Source organism: Cebidichthys violaceus, unplaced genomic scaffold (assembly GCF_023349555.1).
Source record: "Cebidichthys violaceus isolate CVI_PGR_0920_01 unplaced genomic scaffold, fCebVio1.0.p SCAF_20, whole genome shotgun sequence".
NCBI lineage: Eukaryota > Metazoa > Chordata > Actinopteri > Perciformes > Stichaeidae > Cebidichthys > Cebidichthys violaceus.
Genome location: NW_027176373.1, coordinates 12,463,104 through 12,487,651, shown reverse-complemented (window position 1 = coordinate 12,487,651; position 24,548 = coordinate 12,463,104). Strand labels below are relative to the sequence as shown.

The window sequence follows — 24,548 nt, the reverse complement described above, 5'->3', positions numbered from 1 at the left end:
CATGTATGGACATATTGTAATGAGATGTGTTGTGTTTGGTAAAGGCAATGCAAGTTTTTACTCATTGGTCGGTATCTTCCGACATCCCTTCAGGAAGTCAAAGTGAGATTTAGGATGCTCAAGTACAGCAATGTGTGTACAAGCAGATTTTTTGAAAAGAAGAATTAAGTTGGCACAAAAAACACATAGTTTGATACACATCTGTTTGGTTGTAATGTTTACAATAGAATCCAAATGTTTAGCTTGAAGACGTTGGATATTAAATATATATTTAAAGTCCAAACCTCTAAATCTCAATGCAAACAAAGACAGAGAAGTGGCTCATGAGGGTCCCCAAGTTCACTTCTGGCTCCTCGGAGCAATGCAGTTTCCTTCAGCTGTGTTGTTTGTTCATCGTCAGATCAAAGTGGAATTCTCCATGAAGTTTACAAGTCGGGACCTCAGCTTGAAGAGAACGCCGTCCAAAAAACAGAGTGGGGTGTTTGGAGTCAAAATCAACGTGGTGACAAAGTAAGTATTTCTTGGCAATTGAGTCCAAAACTGTGCAAAATGTTCACACACATTCACTGTTGTATATTTGCGCTGGCAAATACAATTCCTCTTGAATGCGGACAGCAAAAAGGCCCAGAGTTGTTTTCATCTCCTCAACGGTAGATTGGTAAACTTCCCTGAACGCCATCAGAAAAGGTCACATGAGTGTAACTTCTGTTCTTGTCCACAGGCGCGAGCGCTCCAAGGTGCCGTACATCGTCCGTCAGTGCATTGAGGAAGTAGAGAAGAGGGGGATCGACGAAGTGGGAATCTACAGGATCTCAGGGGTGGCCACTGATATCCAGGCCCTCAAAACAGCATTCGACGCCAGTAAGAACCCCACTCACTCCCTCATCTCACCATCACGACCGGAGAACTAACAATACCTTTTAACCAGCACTGTGGCGTAGCAACAGATTACATTATTAACAAGCAAAATCCCACCATGTGGGGTTATTGCAAGAGGATGGCAGCTGTGTTATTGTTCGCCTTCTAATCTTTGTTTGTGTCCGACCTGCAGATACCAAAGACATCCTGGTGATGCTCAGCGACATGGACATCAACGCCATCGCAGGAACACTGAAGCTGTACTTCAGGGAGCTGCCGGAGCCTCTGCTCACCGACCGCCTCTACCCCGCCTTCATGGAGGGCATAGGTGCGAGCTTTAGGCCCCCGGAAGTGTGTGTTTGTCATCGTGGGGAGTTCAGTTCAGCCGAGCTAGAAGAGATTAAGGGCAAAAGTTAAAGAGCTGTTTTGCTGTAATTAGATCTGACATCTTTTTTTCCCCTCCTTTCCCTTGCAGCGCTCTCAGACCCGGCAGCCAAGGAGAACTGCATGATGCACCTCCTACGCTCCCTGCCCGACCCCAACCTCATGACCTTCCTCCCTTTGCTGGAGCACCTCAAACGGTACACACACACACACACACACACACACACACACACACACACACACACATACACACACATTAACCCTCAGACATACACAGAGACTCCTACTCATCACAGTTAGACCACACATCTTTAAAAATGTAATCTATTGCTATTATCAGGAAAGTTTACTTAATTTGTGGACATTTATCCACACTCTTTATGTACTTTTATATACAAGATGCAAATCATAGAGGGGAAGTCTTTCAGACCGTTTCATGCCTTATTTTCAGACTAACTCACCGTTAGTCAACCAGACCGTCTTCTAATCCTCATTTTCCCAAACATCGCACAGGCAGAGAGGCCTGTTTCAGTCAGATGGAGAGGTCCTGAAATATGAAACTCATTTGCTTAAAGTGAAACATTCCTTAAAGTCCTACAGAGCATATTCCAAAAAGACTTGAATCTGTGTTTTCTAATCTTTTAATGTCTTTTAATCTTTTAACGTAGAGTATATCTTTAACAGTGTAGATATGTGTTATATTATTCAACTAGAGGTTAACAATGGCCCTTTTGGACGATTGATGGGTGTAAGAATAAAAGAGAAGCCGTTCAGCTCAATCTTCAGCTCAACACCGTCTTTTAAATCTTCACATTCACACCCGAAAGATTTCCAGCACAACCCAAAAAGTCTTCCACTTATTGTCCACTGTGCAGCTTCTGTCTACCTTTGCAATGAGCGCCTTTGACCACATGGAACCCCTGGCTGTCTTTTCCGTGTCTTAACACCGTCCTCCCTGACTGACGTGTGTGTGTGTGTGTGTGTGTGTGTGTGTATGTGTGTGTGTGTTCTTGCAGGGTGGCTGAGAAGGAGCCCATCAACAAGATGTCCCTCCATAACCTGGCCACCGTGTTTGGCCCCACTCTGCTCAGGCCCTCAGAGTCGGAGATCACGAAGGGACAGCAAATCACCTCTGCCTCTGACATCTGGTCACATGACGTGATGGCGCAGGTACCGTCACACAGACGCAATTTAATTGTACGCAGTAGATGGTGTGCTGGTGCGTAGCATGCAGATGTTTTTCTGGATGATTTTTTTTACTCCCACGTCGCTAAGTGATCCATGTCGCTGCGTTGTACTCTCCCAGCTGTATTTAGGCTGCAGGCCATCCCTTCATCCCTACTGAGATATCAGTTTCCTGTGCACAAATGTCTTCCCTTGTCAGAATAAACAACATCCAGAATAAATCATCATAAATGTGGCCGCGTTCACATGCATGAGGCCCCGTCTGTCCATTACAGTGAAGCCGAGTGTTTGTATTGGGGCTTCTTTAAATTCTAAATGTTTATTTCATAAGTATACAAAATGTCAAACACCAAAGAAAGATGCTTCCGCTGCTATATCCTGAATATAATCTCATAATGGATTCTCCCTCTTGTTATTAAAAGAACCAATCTAGCAATAATAAAGACATTCCTGGACATGTTTAAGAGGATACAATCAAGTCCACCGACTCACAAAATACACCTTCTCGGAGTAGTAAAATACATATTTTATTAAAATTCAGTTACCTGGTAGCAACTATATGTCCGTCTGAGAGAGATAATAGAGCAAAGTAAAACTTCCTACGTTAGTGCTGAATTAGGCAGAAGACCAACGTCAAATCAGCCGAACCTACTTAAATATTAACTAAAAGTTAAATACTTCTCAGCAGTTTAACACAAAATATATCATAAGTGTTTCAAATTCACCATAAGAGAGCAAAGTCTCTCAGTTTCAAACCGTTCCGTAATGAGCTTTATGTCTGTCTGCTTCCCATCATGCGGTACATTTTAAGGAAGAAAAAAAAAGAGTAATGAGGACGCAGATCTAAGTGATCTCAGAGACACAACTGTGTACTCATTCATAAAAGGTAAATGGAAGCCAGGCATAAATTCCAGTCGGACTGATATCCTGTAGATATCCCACAGGGGCCCACAGAGTCAGACTTAGAGAACCTCTGCATTACATACCTCGATAATAAGGGCTAACTTGGACTGAAATAAAAGCAATTTCTAATCCAACAAACTTGTTTTCTCTCTTCCCAGGTCCAGGTGCTGCTGTATTACCTGCAGCATCCTCCCATCTCCTTTGCTGAACTGAAGCGCAACACGCTCTACTTTTCCACTGACGTTTAAGCCCCACCCACCTCCCTCAGGGCGCCGTCTGGAGAGGAGAGAGTGAGAGACTCCGTTCAAACCCCGGTGCTCGCCGCTCGGTCCTCCTGCCTCACCTCTCCTTTCCGGCAGGCGGCTCATCTCGACTGTACAGCTCCCCCCCCCCCCCCCCACACACACACACACACACACACACACACACACACACACACACACACATCCCTCCTCTCTGCACCCCCACCTCACCCTCACATCCCCCCCACCCCCCAATCCTGAAAAGAGATGTAGCCGAGCTTGATGGAGGTGGTGAAGGAGATTTCCCGGGTCGTCTACTCGTCACATGTCACGTCCTGTTTCTAATGTGAGGAGAGCAGAGCCGCCGGGCGCCTCCCATCGTCAAGACGACAAGGCATTCTTGGACCGTGTGGGGGAAAGATCGAGGGGCCACGGCCCGGCGCGGTGGCACAGGATCAAACCCGTGTGCGCATGTTGATCTCAGAAACCAGGCGACTCAGCCTCCAGCTTCTTCTTTTTTTTCTTTTTTTTTTCCTGATCAGAGGCATTCTAGAAAAAATGGCATTTATATGTTTAATAATTCTGTTCAACAGCTGTTTTGTTTACTTTTTCTGTCTTTCTGGCTTTGTGCATGTGGCGGAGGAGGACGGGGGGGTGTGTGAGCGACGATGTGGTTCTACTTGAGTGAGTGAGTGAGTGTTTAAGGGACTATGAGAACTTGTGATGTTTAGAAGTGGCTGGGAAGCCATCCTGATAAATGGCTGGTGATGCGCCTCTCTGTGCTGACAAACAAGAGAGAACCGCCCTCCCCAGTGAGTCTCGGCCAAATTATCCCTATTTATTTTAAATATATATGATATGTGTGCCTGTACAGTTCTGTGCAACTAGAGAAATGCTCTAAGGAGTCTGTTTTTTGAAGTTTATTCAGGTAGTGATGTTATTTTTAGGCTGATTTTCTCATTCACCATGTCCATGGTTGGTAAGCTGTACTGAGAAGAAGAAAAATAAGATCAACAGGAAGTCTGGCAGATAATTTCAGCTCACTTTGTAGAGGAGAAAGGGCACTCTGTGACATGAGGGTTGTTTGGGAGGAAAAACACACGAAATGGAACATTTAGCTTTTTTTTTCTCGTTGTTTCATTGCAAGCCTGTTCCAAGTGTCTTACTGCACCGTTATAATCTATAGACTTGATTTGTGTAGTTGCCCTCATTGCATGTTCAGCTTGTCAATCAAACCAGGTCAGGTAACACAAAGGTAGGTCATCTCTACAAGGCTCCCGCTAAGACTGGCCAACCTTTCTGCTATCAAGCCTGCGACATATCTTAAAATACTGTAAGCACTGCTAGATGAGTACTATTTGATATTTTTAATATAAGATTAAAATGAAATAAAAAATGTTGTATTTTACTTCCATGGAGAAGAATTTCAATATACTGTAATATTGAGACTACATGTCGATGTGAACTTTTTCCCCTTTTTTTTTTTTTGTAAAATAAAAGTTACCAAAACACTCACTTTGTGTCCGTCTGTTTCAATAATACTGTCTCTGTGGAAACAATGAATCAATAAGGTTATAAGGATTTTATTTGTCATTGTACGACAGGGTTACACAATGAAATTTAGATTATAGTCTCAATTTGATATATGGAAAAGAAAACAAACAACAAAAATTAACTATTCAATATGGAGGATGAATTAAGGAGTCTCACAGCCAGAGAACAGAAGCTGTTTTGAAGTCTGGTGGTTCATCAGCTGATACTTTTGTACCTCTCTCCAGACGGTAGCAGGGTGAACAGGTTGTGGCTCGGTGGGTTTTGTCTTTTATTATCATTTGAGCTCTTTGCCGGCTCCTCTTCTCATCACTTCTTCATCACTGATGAGCAGTAATAATAACAATAACTTTATTACAGTAGATGGGTGCCAATGACATTCTGGGTGGTTTTAATCACCCACTGTATAGAGACACATTAACACAGCTCTAAAACAAAATACTACGACATAACATATCAATGTATGGTGAGATGATGCTGATTAAATAACTATTCATATAGCACCTTTTAAAACAAAATTATCAAGTGGTTTACTAGAAACCAAAACATAAGATATGAAATAGTTTAAATATTTGAGATATGAAGCATATGAAGATTAAAAACCCCACCCCAACTATCCATTTCCCCAATATATATATATCAGACGGTAATTCTCTACTGTATGGTAATGTGCATCTACAATTTATCATTTTCAGTCTCAGGCATTTTAACTCTTAGACTTCCTGCTGTTTATGTTATTTTTTCTCCATATGATACAACTAAATCATTCACTGCATCATCAAAAACAGAAAGATTCAAGATTCAACCACCTTTGGACACAAAGTTTCAGATCTTTGTATGTTGCACCCCCTGGTGGTCAATTAGAATGTGTCAATGTCACTTCAGTTTGATATTTAATGTTAAATATTGGTTTGAATGTAAAATGTCCACTCAGGGCAACATGCTCCAGATAAAAGGGATATCATTTGTATTGTTCAATTTCATATTGAATATGATGGTTTGGAATTTAAATTGATCCCCAATGCCACACCCCACCTTTAGCTCTTAGAGACAGGTGATGTAGGGGCTGATTCAGTGAATGTTGCTAAAAATCCAAATCCATTGATAAGATGCATTCACTTATAAATATTTGAACTACTGTTACAATGAGAAGAGTATTTCACAGCTGTGATACATCTGTGCCCTTGAAGACTTTTTAGTGTTTATTCAGTGAAATAGTGTTTAAACATTCAATCATGGATTCAAAGTTAACATTGATTAAAACGGGCTATCTTGACTCAAGATTTAAGTCAAATGCTAGCAAATACAGCAAAGAGCTAGTCTATGCTGCCGATGATCAGCTCGTGGGCTGCTATTCATCATTTTTTAACCGCTCTTAGTCTGGGCTCTCCCCTGAGAACTGTTTGCCTTGGGAGCCCCTACCAGGGGCTACTGCCCCAACATGGCTCCCAGGATCACTGAGCCACTCATACTCCTCCACCACCACCTTAAGTTGGCGATTTGCGGAGGAGAAAAATATTTCACACACAAATGATTTTTTCTGGTTTTTGAGAGTTCTTGTGTACTGCACCTCTTCAAATGGGCTGTCCTGTTTTGGACTTTGACTAAGAGAGCTGATCACTTCGTCCATCTCCATCTCTCGGATTTTCTTGTCCGCCTGTGCGTGTTTCCTAAAGCTGTCTCTCTGACTGTCGAGCCTTCAATATTTTTTGTTTCTCCTGCTCACAACCGAGTTCTTTGGCGGCCATCTGCTCCTTCAAGGCAGAAATTTCTGACACCAGCTCGTTGACTGTTTTTTGAGAGTCCTTTTGGGCTGTTCTCAGGTTCTGCATTTTTACACAGTGGTAATTGTTGTTTGAGTATGCACGTTTTTGTACCAGTTGTTTTGTGGTTTGAGAAATAAATGTCTTGGAAACAATGCAACCGAGGATATAAAAGATCAGCGGACCTCAGATTTCTCACTTTGCATCTGAACTTGGAGACGAGTTGACCTGTTGCAAGGCCTTTCTGTGGAAGACAACTCTTGGAGTTTTAATCTATTGGAAAAGGGATTTTATTGGAAAACGAAACTACTGATTCATCGACTACTTGTGGAGAACCGAAGAACCTGAAGACGACCCTCAGTTGACCACAGATTAACGAGAAACACCTGCTGTAGGGTGTTGCCCACCCGGTAAGATAATCACCGAGCAGGTAAGATCACTTTTACATTTATTTTATCGTTTTATTTACGGTGAATGTGTTGATTCATAGTTTTAAAAGCGTTATCAGTGTAGAAATTAGTGTATTTTTTTAGTATAAAGCTAAACAGGTCACACCATGTTCATCAGGACTTTCGCAAAAACACAGATTTGGTGAAGAGTCTTCCACTCAACGGTTTTTCCTAAGAAATTGACTATTTGATGAACAGAATGTCTTAAATTTCCCAGGAAGTGTGTGCAGTGTGTTCACAATTAGTGTAGTGATTTAAAAAGACTATTATTTGGGTTTGAAGGCATCAAATATTCCAAATTTGACATTGAAATTTTTTTAAAAAGCTGAAAAAAGACGGCGACCTGGCCAAATTTCATAAAATGCCCTAACTATGCTACCTCTTGAGCCCTAGCGCCCCCATTTTTGGGGGCTGCGGAGAAAGTTTAGCGCACAGAGTGAATAAGAATGCACTTATAAATAACGAATATAATGATGTTATACTTCAGATTAAACAGCAGAGCCTGGGCTACAAGACTATGTAAGCCATTTTTACATGCTCCAAACTCAACTCAAAAGCTAACTAAAGTTATTACCAAAATCCATATAGCGTCACCTATGCAACCCACTCGCCACATTTCTGGCTCCATCGCTGTGGTATTTTATGCAATACGCACACTCGTTACCTCAAAAGAAAGCAGACAGTCCACGGATTCTGGACATGTGCATCAAATTCAGCTAGAACAAAGCATTAGCGCTGTCAATCTTACCCCACTTGGAACAACTCAATTCTATTGGCTCTAACGCATCGAAGGAGGTGTCAATGACCAAAAATTTGAATGAACACAGAGACTCAGAAAGGGCTCAGAAAGGATTCTGGCCTTCAAATAAAGTCATAACTGCTGTATTTGGATGTATTGAACACCATTAGTGATATATACAAGTGAAATATATAGTTTGGTACATGAGAAAATTAAAATGGCTCACATTGTGCAAAATGTGTAAATGTTTAAATAAACCTTGTAGTTGCAGAAATATACTCATTTGAGTATGGGTATGCAATTTTCGAGCAGAGGCCTAAAAATAGGGCTAGGGCTCAAGACGATTTATTTACATATTCAAGTTCCTACGGAGACATCATGTCAAAATTCATTAAGCTTTTTTAAAAGGTAGACTTTTTAGATACAAACAACGTAAATCTATCAAATCAAAACTACAATATAACTGAGAGAAAATAAGCTACAGTTTGTCACTGGGGACTTTAATGATGTCGATGTCATTGTGACGTGTTGTGTTTGTCAGGTTTCCAAACCCAGCACTGATCTGCTACGTGAACTCCAGCCTCCAGAGCCTGCTCACACTGACGGACTTCACCAGAGACGTCCACAGCCAGGAGGAGGTGTGGGGTTCAGTCCCTGAGGCTGAACTGATCAGGTACAGCAGCCACACACTCTCACACACACTAAAAACACACTCCTGTCCTTGAGAACAAACTGAAATAACAGCGCTGACTGTAGAAACTCACCACCCCCATTTTCTCTTTGACTTCTGCAGAAGATTCGTAAACATCGCGAGGTGCCACAAATCCACCGACCCACGCCTCAAACTCAACGCCCTCTATTCGTTGAAGAATAGAGGGCGTTGAGTTCCAGGACCACCACCAGAAAGTGAGTCAGCTGGTTTGATGGTTCTTGTTGTTGAACCTCCTACTAGTTGTTTCTCCTCTCTGCATCAAACCCTCTTTTTATTCTGTGTGTTCAGGACGCTCATGAATTCCTGACAGCCGTCCTGGATCAGATCAAGAGTTTGTCCCCCCTGCTGCAGGGAGTTGCTGCAGGTGGGGGAAAGAGCTACAGATGCCCCGTCGAGGACCACCTGGTCTTCAGGATGCAGATGACCAGGACCTGCAAGAGGTAAAACCAAAGAGAAACACACGTCACATTCAGCTGGAGGTGGCAGACGACCACAGTTTTAGTATCGTCATCCAGCATTGATTTTACATGACTCATACAGGCCAACAAGGTCATATTTTAAGATGTCTGCCTCTGAAACATCTGCCTCCACCTCAATACAATGCATGTGAATTTCTTTAGTTATTATTAATTATTGTGGTTTGTGATTCTTTCTGGATGGAATGTAGCTTGTCATGTCAGCGAGATGTGAAATCCATCTGGTACACTCTTTCCTTTGTCATGACCTGTATGGCTGTGGTTTTTACGTGTATTGTCCCTTTATTGTGCAGCTGTGGAAACGGGTTTACCCGACAGGAGGACTTCACTCACCTGTCCCTGGACCTGGTGCCTGGAGGTTCAGTCCAGCAGATGGTCCAGGATTGCCTGATGGTAAGATCCACCTGTCCTCCTTCAATGACACCACCCCATGAAGAGACACACACTTCTGTCCATGTTTGTTATCCAGTGTGTATATATATATATATATATATATATATATATATATATATATATATATATATATATATATATATATATATATATATATATATATATAGAGGAGCTGGACTTCAGGCATGACTGTGGTGGCAGCACATCCAGCCAACAGACCACCTTTGCCACGCTGGCCAAGTGAGTGACATCACATCCAACACAGCTGGCCCACCTGTCATCCACCGAGCTCAAAGGACCACAGAGTGCTGACTCCCTAACCACAGATCATGTTTACTTTACATTTTTGCTGAACATTGTACAGTTTTAGATTTTCTGTCGACTAGATATGATATTTGTAACCATTAGTTTCCATTCATCAAATCAACAATCTTGTGGGGACAGCTCTAATGTTTTCATCCTCTCCTGTTCACTTCCTGTCTACAGAGTGCTGATGCTGCATCTGAAGCATTTTCGCTTCACTCCATCTCTGTAGCTGGAGAAGCTGAAGGATCCAGTTGAGCTCTTCAGGGAGCTGTTGGTGACCTCCAACCAGGTAAGTATGAACTCACCTGAGATCAAACACAAAGAGCATTTGGTCTGTGCACAGCTGTTTAGTGTGTAAGTGTTGCTAACCATTGTTGTTCCTTCTCAGGCTGAGGCTTGTTACAGTCTGGTGAGAGTCATCAGCCATCTAGGCTCCAGAGGGAACAGTGGTAAGATGATCACACTCTGAATGTCACATTGGGTCGTCCTCTGTCAGGTTTTCAGACACATTGTAGATACACAACTGACGCCTGATTTAACAGCGATGTTTCTGCTGTTAGGACACTACGTGAGTGAGGGGATGCACCCAGAGGTGCAGCCGGACGACCCCGCTGACCGCTGGCTCACCTATAACGACTCAGCGGTCACAGAGACTACAGGGGCCTCCGTCTGCCGACGTCGTCAGGAAACGGCCTACATCCTGTTCTACCAGCGACGGGTAAGAGGACAACACTGTGTCCTCCTGAAGTCAAACATACACCAAACTATTTCTGCTGTTGTTTCCATTAACACACAAACATTGTCTACTTCAGACAGATTGTTAAATCCATTAACTGTGTCCTGACTGAGTGTTTTGTGTCTGGTCTCAGATGTAGAGCAGCTTAGGGATAGTGGGACTTTATGTGGCGGGCTCCTGAGGAACATCCAGCCCAGGTGAGCAGCCACGGGAACTTCACAGGTAAGCATGTTGTTTCCCTCCCCATTGTCTCTCTGCAGTTGCTGAAGGTGTAGCTTCAAGATGGACTAGCAGCTGCTGTCGTGGTCTGAAGCAGGAGGAGGTCCCCCCGCCTTCAGGACGAGGGGTTGGCTGGCAATAAATACAAAGAGGTAAATAAATAACAAGATTTCTGTGTATTTAATTTACTCTACCTGTGTATTAAGTCTTTATGGTTGAAATGGAGCGCAGTGAAGCCCAATCGTTTTCTTTAAGTTCAACTTCAGGAAGAATTAAAGACAAAGAACAACGGAAAGATGGAAAAGTATTCTGGTGTGGTCACACACAACTCAGTCTTCTACAAATGATGTTTACATGCTACCAAATTATTTTGCTTATTACATAATCTGTATGTCCAAGTAACCAAATAATTCCTATCTTACAGATGAACAAAGACAAAGATGTCTTCGAGCATGTCACAGCTGGATGGGTACAGACCAAACTATAGGGAGGAGCAGAGACTCAGCGTAGCAGAGTCTGTTAATGGACCGCATTCAGGTGAGGTGAATGTGTGAAAGGTTCTAACAGGGTCATATTAATGCAGTATTAAGTAGTTTTGTTTTTTACATTTTAATTGTTGTTTTGTTTCTCACTTAGATGCTGTAAAAAAAAATTGAAAAAAAAGAAACAAGAAACCGAGTCGTGGAATCACAAGTTGAAGCTTCAATAACAATGTGGTGCCACAATGCCAGAGAAAGAGATAGTGGAAGGTGCAAAACAATCAACAACATCACATGTGCATTAATTGCAAATATCAAAATTTGTGAAAATTATTATTATAATGTATTAAAATGTCAAGAACAACCACGTTGAAACTAACCAACAGGCACATGATCAACATTTAAACTATTTTAAAACACATGTATAGTAAAATGTATAATGCTCATCTATTTTAATGTTGAAATGTTTACATTATTGTATCTTTATGATGTGAAATGCTGAATGTACTTGATCATTTTCTAACATTGTTACATGTTGTGTTGAACTGTATTACATTGTGAATGAAATTCCTTTTAACTTTAAGTTGCTATTGTTGGTTTTATTATGGTCCATCCACCTGTAGATTCAATCGTTTTTTACAGCAGTTAGAATTAGAACAAAGGTTTAAAAAAACATTCATTACAACCTACTAACATAAATAACTACACTATTACATTTCAGACTTATTCACACTTAACACTGACACCAGATGTGATACATTATAAAAGGAAAATAAGTGTTGTTCACTGGTGGCGCATTGCAAATTGATAAAAATTAACCAAACAATTAAATCCTGAATAAAACACAAACTGACCCCTTCACCCCTTAATATACTTAATTTATTAGAAGATTATAATAACTTAACATATCTATACATATCCACCCCAATAACAATTAACACTAACCAATGTGTTTAGGCTAAAACAATCACAACAAAAGTTAAAAAATAAATCTCTGAATGTCACTTCAACATTTTAAAGGTACACTTCACAGCAACTCATATTTGTGGGATGATAATGTTCAAAATGTTTGAAATATAGGAATCAAACATGTATTATAATATTTCCATGGATTCAGTGATTCAACTCTGATCTGCCCTGGACAGCATATTTGGGATGCTGTAAAATAAATGTGTGGTGCTTTATATTCATATTTGTGGTGATGTATACTAATATCTGAGGAAATTAATATGTTTATCTTTAGAAGAATGTGACCCACACAGGATTTAGTCACATTGTTGCTCATGTACTTATTTCATTTTGACGTAAAATTAACTTTATGTCAATAATGTTAAAAAGGATCAGTGTTGGATCCTGTCCAGACCAGAAGGGGGCGGTAGTGGAGCGGCTGATGTCACCCACTCTAACCTCCAGCTGTTCTGCTTTAGGCAAACGTTTCACACTTAAGTCCTTATAAGCTTCACAAATATCCCTTCTGATACAAAATTAAAACATAGATATTTTGTCCGTTTGCACATTTAGGCAATATGTCACATTCCCCTGCACCCCAGACAACAGTATGTTGGTTGATATATCTTCTAAAGACATCTAACCAACATGTTTCAGCACATAGGCTTACTGACACTATACTATTCAGGTACTTTATTTGGCCAAGACTAATATTTAAAAGCAGTTTAAGATTGTATTGTCATGAACACTTGTATACTAAAAGAAGAAAAGTTCTAAACATGTTAACATAAAATAATAATAATTTAATGTGGATTTGTTCGGTAGACACACCATACTACATTACAGTTATTTAGCAGATGCTTTTATCCAAAGCGACTTACAATTCAGTATCTATCTACACACCGTAGACGCAGCTACAGGAGCAATTTTGGGGTTAAGTGTCTTGCTCAAGGACACATTGACATGAGGCTAGTGGAGCAGGAGCCGGGGATCGAACCACCAACCCTCTGATTGAGAGGCGGCCCTGCTCTTCACTTAGCCACGGTCACCCTACCCATGCTAATAATGTTCTACAATAAGAACAGAAATAAGAACATTTTCATGTCATCATTATGCCTTCAACACAGAAGCAGATCCACTCTGCTCATTTTCTGGAGATTCTCCACATGAAGTTGCTTTGCTTTGCTTTGCTCAAACTGTCCATATGGTAAAAGTAATGAGTCTCTGGGAAATACAGCTTTTTCCACCCACTGTACACAATTAGGAACTTCCACCGAAAACATCAGCTCTGCTTTTTTGCAAAGGTTGTCTTATTTCACAGTTTGTGGGTTGGTAGGGACTCCATATACATAAATGCATGTGCAAATGCCCTGAAAAAGTAAATTGATCATGGTATGTCCCCTTCAATGATGCAGTTCATACTTACAATTGTAAATGAAAATGTTGTACAAAATTTAGTTGATTTCAATACAATTATTGATGACACTGCATTTCTCTGAAAGGGATACTTTTACTCTTTGCATTGGTTCCAATGATAAACATGCAACCAATGATCGTGTCCCCAAAATTATATTTAAGTTACGTTTGTGACATGTTCATGTATTTTACTAAGTTTACATACTGAAGCCCATTCATGATGTGTTGTCTCAACCTAAATAAGTGTTGTTTTTTTCCTAAACATTAAGTTGATTCTATGTCGGTGGCACGTTATTTTACACATAAGTGCCACCACCACATAATGCGCTGCTAGTGGACAACATCTGAGCGTGCTCTTTTCTAAACATATTGAAATCAAACCATTTCTCATGTGTATTGGACATCTTCCCACAACTTTCACAGCTGCTAGATTGGGGGTAAAAGTCCTTCCGAAACCCCTTGACATCATCATCAGTGACCTATCATAAGTATGCACACATAGCTTGTAATTTCATTTCTACTACCATTTCTAAGTCAAATGAGAGATTATGGGGTTGGAAATAAAGAATGCATAACACTGTGGAAAGCAATGTCTTTAATTTCCATCTGATGGCAGTTAAGCACTACAGTCCATTCTCTCATTATTTCATCTTGAATGTGAGCATTTTTAATTTCCACAAGTTCAGAATGTGTTTCTGTTTGTCAATCAAAATTGCCTTGTCAGTCAGTCCTCTTGAGTAGACAGCAGCTGGTCTCCTGGCAGGCTCCTTGTTAAGACAGATTGGTCTCAGCTGGGTTGGACAAGCTGTTAAAAGGCTGCCACACACAACTCCTGTGTTCTTTCTTTCACTCTGTGTGTTGTTTCCAAAGAGTAAACGCCTTCAGTTCACCCTGTTTGTAATTAAATTAATAGCCAGTATTTGGTCCCTCCCTGGTCTTATTAGTTGTCCCAACTTTGTGGTAACTTTTAGCTCCACATTTCTTTTGGACTCTTACTTTTGGTTTTGGTGGGCATTCATTGGTGTCTTTTCAGTCCCTTTATACTGCTAAGCAGTGTTTGTGAGCAGCCCATGGATGTCAGAACCCATTCTTAATTTAACTTTTTGGTTTTGACTTCTGGTTTTCCACTGACATTTTTGTTAGTTCCCCTCCTCTCAGCGATCCTAGTTTGAGGAAACATAACACCTTTATTTTGCTCCATATGAGTGTTATTCAGTAACATTTTATGTTGGTGTAGCTATTATACTGAATATTACAAATAGTCTACACACAAGAAGAGAGTAAACCTCTCAGAAATTGAGAAGAAAAGCAGGAAACTCCATTTCTAGTGGCTCTGCTATTCATAATAATCTCATGACGTTTGGTTTGTTTCCTTCTAATATGACACAATATATTTTAACACAGCATATTGGTTCATAACTGTCATTTACCATCTGTTGAGTAATTGAGATATCCTCACCCACACCTCATAAGTGATCACTAACAAAAAACATAAACCATGGCCAGTTCACTCAACAGATTAGTTATTGGATATTTGGGAATTGCACCTGAAAAGACACCATCAACAATCACTTATGAACTGGTTCCCTATTGTTAAACACTACTTGAGGAACTGTCCTAATGGGACCTAGATAACTGAAGCCCAGACTCTCCTTGAGTGCTCTCTTGGGTTGGGATCTGGTGACTGAAATGAAACGGCATGTGGTTCATGGTTTTTATACTGAAACACTAAGTGATCAAATCCTGTGTTGTATGGATAAGGTTTGGTTAAAATGATTGTAAACAAACAATCTGCCCTCATGGTCAGTCGTTTCCTGCTGTGATGTGTAACATGATATTTAAAAACCAAAGTAGAGGGTTGTGCCACAATGAATCCAAACATGCATAGAAAACCATCGTAAATGGGATTTTTGCTAAATGATAGAGGATAGTAATTTATTAAATTATCCAAAACCAAGATGATTTGTAACAATAGCTCAAACAGATAACTGGCAATACAATAAATAATCAGGGATAGATTATGAATCTGAGGGACCCTGAGGACAAACACCTCCGTCCTTCAGAAGCGCTTTTGCAAAAGTGCATCACATTTTACATCCAGAGCTTTTTTTTTGAGGGGAGCTTAAAGAGACAGGAGCTAAAATGGAGCGTTCCAAAGAGGGTGAATAAAGGTATATTCAGACGGACCTCATGAGAAAAGTAATGTTATTTTGAACAATGCATATCAACATGCACATGCACGTGAAACACAAAATACTGAAAAGAAAGAATCTTAAAATAAGCATGATGTTGGAGAAATTTATCATACCATTCTCTTAGTTAACTTGTATTGCTCAAAACCTGCAGAAATGCAGACAAATGCATTTAGCATGGTACACAAGAGGGTTCACTGTTTTTTCTGCTCTTCTGTGCAATAAGAATTGTGTTTCCTAATAATTGATGCATGAGAAACCATGGCAACCAAAGGATGTACAACCAAATGTAAACAATTATAGTGAGAAGAACCAAAACCAGCAACCACTAGATTAAAGAAACGATTTGTAAAAGTATTTAGCTGATATGAATATGTTAAGGTCACAGTCCAGCAGCACAACAACTGTGACGTGTTTAAAACGTGACCACAGTCTACTGTACCGATGGATCACATCAGAAGAGTGAGACAAAGATCCAACACATTTTAGACATCACACATGTGCATTCCACTGTTTAGTCTAAAACAGCAGATTCTGCAACATCTGACTGTTTCCTCCCTTAGGACTACGAAAGTGACATTTTTTTGTGTAATACTTATGTTTGTTATAGCTTTCTATTTTAGAAATATAATCTCACAAAATAGCTAATGTTTTCTTTTGTTTGATGAAGTAATCAATTGAATTGACAGATGATTCTGATGTTTATTACATACTTGAATGGTAGAATTTCTTACAAATTGATTATTGTTTATTATAAAGCTCACTGACATGTTGTCTCATTATACAGTTTAACAGAGATGGAGGTCTGATGTGTTTTCACCTCATCTCAGGAGATTTATTTTAACATGTTGATGTTAACGTTCCCTAGCTGGCTACAACATTGAGTTGCTTGGAACTCACAAAAACAGCTGATGTTTTTAACCTTATTGATTAATGATGTGCATATGTAAACCATTCTGGGTAATATGTGTTGATGTTTTGATCAATTGTAAATACTGTAATGGCCATAGAAATGGCCAAAGGGGAAATTGTTGGAGAAATTTATCATACCGTTCTCTTAGTTAACTTGTATTGCTCAAAACCTGCAGAAATGCAGATGAGGCCAAACAGACTAATTTAAATGATCTCATGGCAAAGGTATTTTAGCATTTCTTTCTTTCTGTAGTGTTATCCTTATGTCACCACTTAAAGGTATTTTAGTATTTCTGACTTGCAGTAGTGTCATCCTGATCTCATCACCTAACCCTCTTCCCGCCAAAAGGCTGAGGACATGGCCTTGGTGGGTGCATCGGCAGACAGAGGAGGACGACGACATCTGCCAAGGGGGGGGTGAAGGGAGACGAGATAATGTGTATATATACTCTGTTTTGTCTATTCATTGTTGTTAGACCTCCGAACCATCCGTGGGGAAAGAGCTCTATCCATTCAGCTGAATTATTTCAAACTGTCTGTTCTTTAAATATGATTTAATACTTTAAGAAGTTCGTCATCTGGTTATTTCTCACAGGGAGGTTAAAAAGATTTTTTTCCACCACACATGACATGTCCTTAAACACAACGATCATGATAAGGAGGGACGTAGATGCAATCAGTGGACTCTTATTGACTTCCAGCTGCAAGCTCCTAAAAACCTGTGTGGAAAAAAAATAAAGTTACAAATAACAATAGAAATACAATACAGAAGACAGTGAACATCTACTGGTATCAAAGTGATATGAAGCTTAAGCGCAAGTTCAGTCAAGAAGACTATCTTTACACTCCTTTTCATTCATAATCTCTGTCTCTCTCTCTCCTTGTGATTACTATATCCGCTGATTGGGGGTGTTCACTTTAAAGTAACCAACCAGATTCTGCACACAGTTTCCTTAAGCCAATCACATCGCTGCTGTCAAACTTTTAAAAAGTGTTCTCCTCTCTGCTGCTGTAACCAATAACACATGTGAGGAAAAAGTAACTAAAAATATCTGACAACTACTGGATGAAAGTTGATGCAATGTAAAAGATCAGAGGCGTTTTTGAATATGGTGTGACACATTTAAAGTCTTTTTGGCAAACCAACAGCAGTAACAGTTGTGAGAGGAGGTCCAAGACACACATGATGTGGTTTGACATCAATACATTTTAGAAATGAGTAAGCTACTGAAATAACAACCTTGCAATCTACATTTTCAAAGCACTAATGATAATAATGTGTTATTTTCACAACATATAAGCTCTGCATGTTGTGAGAGAATATCCAAGGCACATGAGAATTATTTTTTGTCGTTACACTTGTACTACTACTACTACCAATGATAACAAATAATCATCATTTGTTTTTTACGACGCACCAGTTATGACGTGCCAGGACCCAGGAAATGTGGGGCACAGTCACAAGGTGATCACAGGCAACCGCTTTACTGTTGTCTGTAATAAAGGCTACATCCTGTCTGGATTTATACAAACAAGATTTAACAAGCCTTGCCTCAGACACTACGATGCTCCCAAATGTAAATAATGTTTGCATGAATTATTTTCACAGGTAAATGCTTGATCAATGATCAGTCAAATATTCACCTCCACTTAATTTCTAGTAGATGTAGCCCTAAGTCACAGGAGACATTCTGTCAGGCCACAGGAAGAAAATCAAAGGTTTGAATCATAAAAACAATGACAAATGAAACTCTGTTTTAACTGCTTTGGTATCAGGGTTTTGTTGTGCCTGCTGGCTCCTGTCACACTATCATGGCTTACCAGAACACCTGAATAGTTAAGAGTAACATCTGTGCTTGATAAGTGAAAATATCTGCTGTTAAATAGGCGTACCTGATCTGAAATATTATCTATACACCTCAAATACTGAGGACATAATTTTGGCCTGGTCAAGCACGAGAGGCAGCAGCATACACACCAGCACCATGAAGCATTTCTCAGTTAATTTCTCAGTTAATCTGCTGTTAATATGAGAGGGGGCACCACATTAATGTTGCCATACAGCCCTGGACCTCTAGGTGGCAGCAGGATAACAAGTATGTGAGGTAAAGTTGATATGCTCAAGCCTTCGTTATGCTCATAGTTGTCATTCTATTAACAGGGCATACAATTATCACTGATCAGTTTTGTTTTTCAAATCACACTTAAAAATAAAATTGAATTAAATAGAGGAAGCTACAGAAATGGCTAAACTACGTTTAGACTGGTGTACTTAGACCATATTCTATTTGTATAGCGCCTTTCTAGTCTTCTGACCACTTAAATTGCTTTTAAGCTGCATGTAATTCTCCAATTCACACCCATTCATACACTGATGGCACGGTCTACCATGCACAGTGCCACATCAGGACTAAACATTCACACCCATTTATGGGACAACAGGGTCCCATGGGAGAAGAGTCAGTCTCAAACTGTATTTTAAATATCTTTCAAATAATGAGAGAATTACAAAGAATTTGTATCATTTGAGTAGGTCCATTGAATGTACACTCCACCAAGTTCATTAGCAGGCAACAAGAAGCTGACTTAAACATGCAAAGAGAAACCAGCTGCTTAAAGTTCAATATGTAAACCTGGAGAGGCTCACTCTGTCCTACCAGATTTACCAGAGACTCTGGCCCTTTAAATTTGCATTATGGTCGAACATATCTGATAAAATCATTGATTATGTATGAAGGGCAGCCACGAGGTTTTTGTTTTTGTGCCTTTTGTTTATGTGGGAGCTGGCTTGTCTCAGTGTGTCGTTAGTGGGCAGTCACCCATGATTTCAGCTGAGCTTTCACTCTGATGCAGGGGGCAACGAGCAGTTTAAGCCATTAAAATGCAAATGTCCTGTGCAGTCAGTCAAGGTTGAGGAAAAGAGCCACATCTGAGGATCTGCTTGTGTGTCAGCTCGTTCTCTTTGTTCACATGTTAACCGCCGACACGCTGACTCAATGTCTGCCATCACAGAAATGAAGAGATCCATACCAATAGAAAAATCACACATTGATTGCTTCAAGGTAGTCTCATAACTGCTGGGGTTCAGACCCCTTTTTTGTTTGTATTTGTTTGAGATTCAAATTGAGAACCTATTCTAATGAACTGCCAGGCTGCATGTGATTAAGTTCAGACAATGTCCATTAAATTACTGCAGGCAATCAAAATATCAATATCTTATCATTTCAGTTGGATTCTACTAGGACCAGCTGATAAATATGAAACTCACCTGATAGCACGTATAAATAGAGTGAACAACAAACAGCTTCTGGTGTAGACCTAAGAAAAAGAAAACACCATGACTGCGTAGATTCATGGTTTTAGGATAAACAGGCAGATTGTTAGGAGACAAGTACAATTCCGGTTTGCAAAAATAAACAACTGATAAAGATGTAAAATAACTTTCAATATGTTGTTATTCAGCCCGAGTTTGGCTAAAACCCCATTGCTCCATTGTTATCAGAGAACGTTATGTTTTATCATGGGGCCAGCAGGTGGCAGTCTGCTACCGACATCATTGTCCAAGGGAGGGTGAGTTTCCTCAAGTGCATCATAAAAACCATCTCCAACGCTTAATACTCCCACAATGCACCAGAGCCGGATTGCTTGGTGTCGGGGTTTTACAGGACAGGATGGTTCAAAATTAAACTAAAACGCCCTTCTCCCAATCCAGTGGAGACCCGGACATGGCAATTAACCCACTAATACTGCAGACCATTAGACCTCCTGCTCTGTGTCGGCAGCCCCAGGGCCTACAGTACGCTTACCATGGGGCTGTGGGATGCATATTAGGAGAGATAGTTTAATGTAATGACCCATTGAAATATCTCTACTGTACAATTGAGTTGTAGCAGTTAGGAAAGTACAGCAACAATGTAGGCTTATTAAAACATGTGAGTGAACATATTTATAGAAGGAGAATGAAGTGGTTTGTCATTAAATATTAGCAGTTCTCAAATGATTGCTTTACTAATTTTTCCCTTATCCCGTTCTCACCCTATAACAAAAAAAACATAGTGGCATTCTTTTATCCCTTTCTACTTTCAAAAAAACACCAACAATGTAAATATTTCCCTCTCTGTCTGTTTCGGTCTTATATTTGAAGTTTAATCCGATTTATCAGGGCTTTGATGGTTCACCCTAAGGCTTCTTTCATTTTTTTTCCCCCTTCTGTGTTTTTAGCCAAGATTGACAGGAAAGCTCTCCCTCCTTAAAGCATGATTATTAATCTGATTAATGTGCCATTAAAACAGTATAGCAGCAGGCATATCAACTCAGTAATTGAACCTGGACAGGTTAAAGCTGCCCCTCATATAAGGTTGCATCAGACAGTGCAGGAGAAGTGAAGGTTGGTTGCTCCTCTCAGGTTGGTTGCTCCTCTCAGGTTGTGACCCTCACAAGCCTGACCTTTGATCACATGGACCTATAGCATATGAGCCACCACACTATTTTTTTATAGCAGGCTTTTGTTTGAAATAAACGTGTGCTTTATATTCAACACTATTGTCTTGTTGTTATACATACAGACCATAAATGCTCTTTCATGATACTTTATGGAACAACCTTCATGCAATAAGCTTTTTTTTCCCACTGGCTTCATATGTAATAGATATAAACAAAGACAGATTTAGGAGGTACTGTAATCACCAATGTCTTATTGTTGCATAACAAGAATCCAATCTAAGTTTCAATATCAATATTAAGTTTAATATTGTGTCCAAGGATGAAAGACAAAAATGGAAGTGATTTCTCTCAAAAGTCAATTTGATATCATGTATTTTTTGTTCTTTATCCCTTCATTGCGCAGGTAAGAAAATTCTCCAGTATGCTACTGTACTGTAGTTGTTACAGTCCCCGAGGAGCTGATGGCTCATGAGGCAGGCAGCCATGTCATATCGCACAGACAGGGCTCACTGTCTTCGTCAGTACAAACTGCAGCCTCAGAAAGCCATTTTGCTCAAAACAAAGGGTAAACCCTCTACACGCCTCTGGTGGTGCTTGACATGGCAAGATGCCAAATCTCACTCTCCAGCATTTGTAGGGGGTCAGGGCTTCCCTAATGCCCTCGGATCATTGAGACTCATGTAAACAAAGAAGTGCTTGAATTATCTTTACCTCCGATCTCTGGACCCGCTACTGGCATGGCTGATCTCAGACAGAGAGAGAAATACATTTTCATCTCTTGTATTTACGTGAATTACTCTTTAAATTAAAAGTAGGACTAGACGTTCTAAACTGAAGTAAAAAATATGCCTGAAAGAATGCTGTTTCAGAGGATTATCTTGATTCACGCGATTTTGACTAAATGGAGGGATTACATTTTTATTGCTTGCCATAGGGCAAGAAGACTATCAGTCTTCAACAACCTTTGTATAATGTGTATGCTTTAAGATGTTTTCAGTCATTCTTAAAAAAAATGCCATTCACTGAAAAGGATGTTTATGAGGCTTGAATTTTTCTGCACAAGTTTTTGAGCATGTGAAACATCTATAAGCATCTTTACGCTTGCATTGATGTCAGATATCTTCCATTTCAGTGCAGATTTGGCTTTGGATGGCTCCTGTAATAATTCATTTTTACCTCTTCTTTATTGCCTTGCAGCCAGAAATATTTTGACCACTGGTGTGCAGCAAAGGGAACACGCTTCTTGTATATTCTCGTGTAAAGTGGAAGTGATTTGTTGACTGGCGAAGATATGCCACTTCATGATTAAAGGGTAAACGGTAAAAAGGTATCATAGGTGTTAAAGATGAATGGATGCAGAGGGAGGATAAATGATTGTGAGAGTGGATAAAGCAGGAAGTTGTTGGACTGGTCTAGTCATGTGGAACCTCTGGAAAGGAAAATGTCTCAATAGTGGGACTCTATGCCTCTCAGGCGTCAGCCTTTTTGTGGCCCCTACTTGAAGCATAGCGGAGAGATTAGAGATGTTTGCACAAAATTCAGTGTGGGAGGGAATGAGAGGATGAATAGATGCATAGAAGGCTGGGCAAAGGGATGAATGATGATTAGGTGTATGCTAGGTGGGTTGAGAAGCTGTGACGAAAAAACATAGCGTGGGCTAACCAGGTATAAGAGAGCTTGACAATCGGACTGTGACTCAGGAGATAGAGCAGGTTGGTTAGATCCCCGGCTCCTCCAGTCAACGTGTCGAGATGCCCTTTGGCGAGACACTGAGCCGACCGTTCGGCTTGGCATGGCAGTTCGCTGCCATCTACAAATGTGTTTGTGTGCGAGTGAAACGACTGTTCAGAAGTTCAGCACAACCTGCATAAGCACCTTACAGACATACTTAAATGTGCTGGCAACGTTCCATGTTGGTATGTTTGAATATGCACCATGATGGTTGGACATGTCTAGCTGCTCAAGCAATTGGGGTTTTGTACGCACAAATAAAATTGTCTACTCTGTATGCATGTGCACCTGCGGGTGTGTGTGTGTATGTGTGTGTGTGTGTGTGTGTAAGGCAGAGAGATCACACCGGTGTATTATCTGAGCTAGAGCAAGATAGGAGATGTTTTCCTTCCAGGATGCTGGGCAGGTTTGAGATTGAAGGGTCTGAACAGAGGGGGGGACAAAAGCGAGCGAGCCAGAGGGCGGAGGGGAGTGGATGAGCCGGTGAGATGATAATGCAGCATGACACCTCTGAAATGAATCCCTGGTTACCATGGCGAAGAAGCGGGATGGGACAGTCTCTCAGGAGCCTCAAATAAAGCCAGCTGTAAATGATGTTTGATTAGTATTTAGATCATGTTCCTGCTCAGCAGAGACATTCTGTCAGCTGTTTGTGCACCAGTAACTCCGCCATTGTTCAGCCTTACGCCAGCCTACATAGAACTTACAACACTAATCTTTACGGTATATTAAACTCCAATTGCTTACTATGATCTAATACGACTATTTGTTTAGCTTTATCCTGAAACTGTAGCTAGATGTATTGTGCCTAAATGAATATAAAAACTAAGTAACATGCAACTCGCTTACTAGCTAATACCTTATCGATAGGTTGATATGACATGTTGCACTCATCAAAGGGGGTAGCAGTTACTTCAAGTCTTTCAGCTACAATGTTGAATTGCTGTTTTTGAAAATATACAGGATTAAAGTATGAGTCAGAGCATTTTGTTTGCAGATTATAAGAAAACAATTCACTTATTATTTTTTCTATTATATGAAAGGTAATAGCTAATTCACCTATGGACTTTTAACACGGGTGCATTTAGATATCGTAGTTTTCCCACCCTATATGTAAATCTGCAGCAGACAATCCTGTTTGCCAGAAGCTTATAAGCGCAGGGAGGTATCTGTGTACCACATAGTAAATATGGAGAGGGAGCTGGTGGGCGGGGCGGTCTTATTTACTCATGCACCTCAGCATGTTAAGTAGATATTATTTCAACTATTTGTCAATGAACTGGGGGGTTTTTACATGTAAATTAATATTTGTGAAAAAAGAAATGTGGTTATCTAAATATAGAAAAGGGGGTTATTTGCATATTTGGGTTGGTATTATAGGCGGTCAAACTGTCAAAGTCAATATAAAGCATACACCTAATATTTACTTATATAGAATATGTGGCAGATGCAAACTCATGTAAATTAAAGCACATTTGATGTTAGGTCAAAATGAGCTCCTACTGTCCAGC

At 40.2% G+C, this 24,548-nt stretch overlaps 1 protein-coding gene across 4 annotated transcripts in view; it reads left to right on the top strand.

Moving 5' to 3' along the window:
- abr (ABR activator of RhoGEF and GTPase) overlaps positions 1–5,087 on the top strand; it is a 126,195-nt gene extending 121,108 nt beyond the window's left edge. For all 4 annotated transcript variants that reach the window (XM_068716424.1, XM_068716425.1, XM_068716426.1 and 1 more), the window contains 6 exons: positions 401–510; positions 722–861; positions 1,052–1,186; positions 1,334–1,439; positions 2,259–2,412; positions 3,489–5,087. In XM_068716424.1, coding sequence (XP_068572525.1) covers positions 401–510; positions 722–861; positions 1,052–1,186; positions 1,334–1,439; positions 2,259–2,412; positions 3,489–3,578 — 735 coding nt within the window. In that variant the 3' untranslated portion in view covers positions 3,579–5,087. The remainder of the gene's footprint in view (positions 1–400; positions 511–721; positions 862–1,051; positions 1,187–1,333; positions 1,440–2,258; positions 2,413–3,488) is intronic.
- The last annotated feature ends 19,461 nt before the right edge of the window (positions 5,088–24,548 follow it).